Source organism: Vollenhovia emeryi, unplaced genomic scaffold, assembly GCF_000949405.1.
Source record: "Vollenhovia emeryi isolate VEMERY1.0 unplaced genomic scaffold, V.emery_V1.0 DF940230.1, whole genome shotgun sequence".
NCBI lineage: Eukaryota > Metazoa > Arthropoda > Insecta > Hymenoptera > Formicidae > Vollenhovia > Vollenhovia emeryi.
Window position 1 is genome coordinate 7,358 of NW_011966136.1, and position 3,873 is coordinate 11,230.

At 30.1% G+C, this 3,873-nt stretch overlaps 1 protein-coding gene across 1 annotated transcript in view; it reads left to right on the forward strand.

Moving 5' to 3' along the window:
• Window positions 1-1,969, forward strand: part of LOC105556201 — an 8,966-nt gene extending 6,997 nt beyond the window's left edge. The window contains exons 4-7 of the mRNA XM_012003283.1: window positions 191-238; window positions 322-566; window positions 1,236-1,395; window positions 1,499-1,969. Of these exons, the coding sequence (XP_011858673.1) occupies window positions 191-238; window positions 322-566; window positions 1,236-1,395; window positions 1,499-1,590 (545 nt within the window). The 3' untranslated portion in view covers window positions 1,591-1,969. The remainder of the gene's footprint in view (window positions 1-190; window positions 239-321; window positions 567-1,235; window positions 1,396-1,498) is intronic.
• The last annotated feature ends 1,904 nt before the right edge of the window (window positions 1,970-3,873 follow it).

The window sequence follows — 3,873 nt, forward strand, 5'->3', positions numbered from 1 at the left end:
TACTACTACTACTACTACTAGTAAGAATATTTTAAGTATGTAGTTTCTCATTTTGTCTTGTATGCAAAAGATAATTTTAAAAGATTTATTAACAGATATAGATTTAAAAATAATAGAATAAAATTTTTTATTTAAAAAATTATGTTTTGATCTATATACTATAACAATTAATATATGACATTTTCTTTAGATACGACATGTAATTCAACTTGCAGTTGCTGCAATAGTAGATTTGATGGTAATATAGATAAATAGCTGTAAAAAATTAAAACTTAAATCAAAATAAATAAATATAAATTTAAATAAATAATTTTTTTTCAAAGAAAACTCTGAAGAATTTACAGACTCAGAATTATTTGATACGAAGTATAGTTATTGATGTGTTGTCTGAAGTAAAAGAAATGAAATTGCAACTGAAAAATAACTATCAACAAACAAATACCCAAAAAAAGGAACAAACACATTCAATATTTAACAATAAAGAGCTAAATTTTCCACTTCAGACAGAAGAAGAGCTTCAGACATTGGAGCGTATTCTGGAAAACGAAAATGAAGTTGTTAAAGCGGTAATATAAGTTAGCTTTAAGAACACATATGTATATGACTAAATTTTTTTAAATTAAATATGTACAATAATTTATTTGTAAAATAACTCATAGAGTATTACATGATATATTATAAAAATTGTAATTTATTTGTAAAATGTAATTTATTTGTAAAATAACTCATAGAGTATTACATGATATATTATAAAAATTTAAGTAGCATGTTTTTTATGTAAATTGAAATAGAAAATGTTCTACAATTCGAAATGGTTATTCATTTATAAACTATATAACTTATTTATATAATATAATTCGCACTATACAGTACATTAATACCAAAGGATTTAATTTCAACATTTTTTGTGATTTTTGCTTTCTTTCTTTTTTCCATTTTAAAAAGAAGATATACTAAAAAATTGTGCTACAACTTATAAACTTTAAACTTGTAGATTAACTTTTAAATGTATAACTTCGAATAATTTCGAATTAATTTCTTTTCATGTTTATAGGACATTTTTTACTTTAATTTGCAACAGACACACGCTTTTTTAATTTTGTACAATATGTCATGTAATACATTGTTTAACAATTTTCGGAATTAATATAATTTAACAACTTTGCTATATATAATAAAATATTTATATTTTTTTCTAATAACATTTAGTTCAAAAGTTCTTGTTTATTTTTTAGATAAACGAATTACAAGGAATAGGAGGAAATAACGGATATGAATTTATTAGAAGAGCTTTATCCATGATTTTGACAAATAGAATTGCTGAAAATTATAGTTTCTTTGGAAGAAAGAAAAAAAAACCATTTTCTGTTCTAAATATCTGTAAAGTTGTAATAAGTAAGTACATTCATAATAGTTTGTTATGAATTGAGCAAAGAAATATAATAACATATATATAATATAATTTTAATAATGTGATTTATTTTAAATGCATCAAAAGAAGGAGATTATTGTTCAAGTACAAAGGAAGCTGAAACATTTATTTCTGGTTGGTTACGTAGAGCTCCGGAAAGAGGAAAGAAAAGTACATAAATAATTTTGCTACAATATGAAGAATATTCATCAGCGAATCATCGCTGACAAAAATCGCTTCCCTGTTCCTTGGACGACAGAATAATCGTTTCATTATCGGTACACTTTCCCTCAGACAGCCTGCGTAAGCGAACCTCAAGTTCTTATTACTTCAGGGACAGACCTTGTTCAGACATAGTTTCGCTAAGTATTAAAAATATAAGTTTATATTATATAGATTGCGTCAAAATGCGCAGACGAGCACGGAACTCTTTTTTTTCATATGCTGTCGATGCGAAATAGAAATAGCATTAGCTTCGAATCAGCATTGAAGTCTCACTCGTTGTATGTGGTCTCGAATCACATTTATGCTTTTATCATATATTTTTATAAAGATGTTTTTATTTTTTACTTTTTTCATAAATGCTTTTTTATGTTTTGGTTTTGTTAATAAAAAATATATAAAGTCGTTTATATAAGTTAATAAATAAATACTTTTTAAAGTGTCACAGGAATGCATCCAAAAATGTAAAGGGCCCACTGAAGAAAGTTTAAAAACTCACAGTATTTTTCATATAATTAACATAACGCTATTACACTTTTTTTTATTGATTTGTATGAAGAATAATATTTGACTAATTTGCACGAAGTATTGACTATTTTTTTCAGTTTTAATAAATAATATATTTACGCGTAAATACGATACTTTTTAGTTTTAATGGCAATTTGAGTTGTTCGTTTAAAGCAGTGGACCCTAATTATTTTTGAATAGTGTTTTATACATAATATATTGTATCGATTCGTCGATTGAACAATCGTCGAGATGTTCGTTGCGTTTAAATTTTTTATATGCCGTTATGCATTGTTAAATGTGCAATACATTATATGTAAAGCAAATTAAACTATTAAAATTACTCCAATTTATATAAAGATTGAATAACACTAATTGTATGTATATTGTATACCTATCCACATATACAAATTTAAGCAGATAAAACAGCTAGTCTACTCATCAGACAATTAAATGTAATTCGATCCAAAGATAAAAATCCAATTCACATTTAATTGCTTGGTGAACATATTCTATCTGCTTTGTCTACTTGAATTCGCAATATTTTAATTATGTCCAATTTTGGTCCATTTTATGCGTAAAATGGATGTTTTTTGAAAGTCCAAAAGGGTAACACTGTACGTCTTTAAAACATCCTAAAGATGTTTACGGCTCTAATTCGGATGTTTGAAATACGTCCAAAACATCCAATATATACATTTTTAATACGTTTTTAAAACATTACTGTGCTGTCTGGGAACAGTGTTCGTGTATCACTGAAGGGTTGTTGCGGTTTAATTTTTTATGTTCTTTTATACGTGTCGAAAGTAATCTACTTGTTTGTCCCGTGTATGTTGCATTACAGTTCTTACATTTGATTTGGTACACCACATTAGAGTTGGATGCATACGGTATCTTGTCTTTGTAACGTTCCGCTTTTCCCGTGCTCGGACTTCGCTCGCCGGGGTCAGGGTGAGAAAGCGGTGAGACACTGACGTGTTGTAAGTCGACGTTTATTGTGTGGTAGTGTATGTTCAATGTGTATAAAAGGGGTGTAAACGCTGGGGAGCGTGTGTCTGGGGTTATTGCGGTCACCGGTCGTACCTTCACGGTCTTATACCTACGGTCGTAAGCGTGGTCTACAATGGCAGTAGGAGTAGTGGATTAAAGAAGTAGGCGTTAGACATAGGCTGTAGGATTAAGGTCCCTTTACGCCCGAGTGTCTACAATGGCGTAGAGTAAGGATTATAATGAGCCAATCAGTGTTAACCAATGTTATTACACAAATGTTACCGTTTTTGGCGAATATGGATGTGCGAAGAATTGGATTTGTGTTATTTATATTATTATGGAGTCAGCTCTTGACTCTTCAATGGCGTATTATGCAAACGAAAAAATCTATCGGTCGGAGGTGGTGGGTTCGGCCTGTGAACAGGCGCAAACGAGATCAGGGTTTCAACTTTAACCTATTTCGTGAACTGATTATCAGTGATCACGAAGAATTTTTTAAGTATACTCGCATGTGGCCAGAACAGTTCGAATTTTTACTCAATTTAGTGCACCCATATTTAGTAAAGCATAGCATCCGGACACCCCTTTCACCCAGGCTTCGTTTAAGTTTGACTTTGACGTAAGTATTACGACGTACTTTTTCTTCCCGCTGTGAACGGACGTACTTAACTGCGTTCGGCATTGCAAACGCGAGGCGTCGGAGTGCATCTCCTCCCTGTCTATCTCATTCTCCCCTCTCGCTT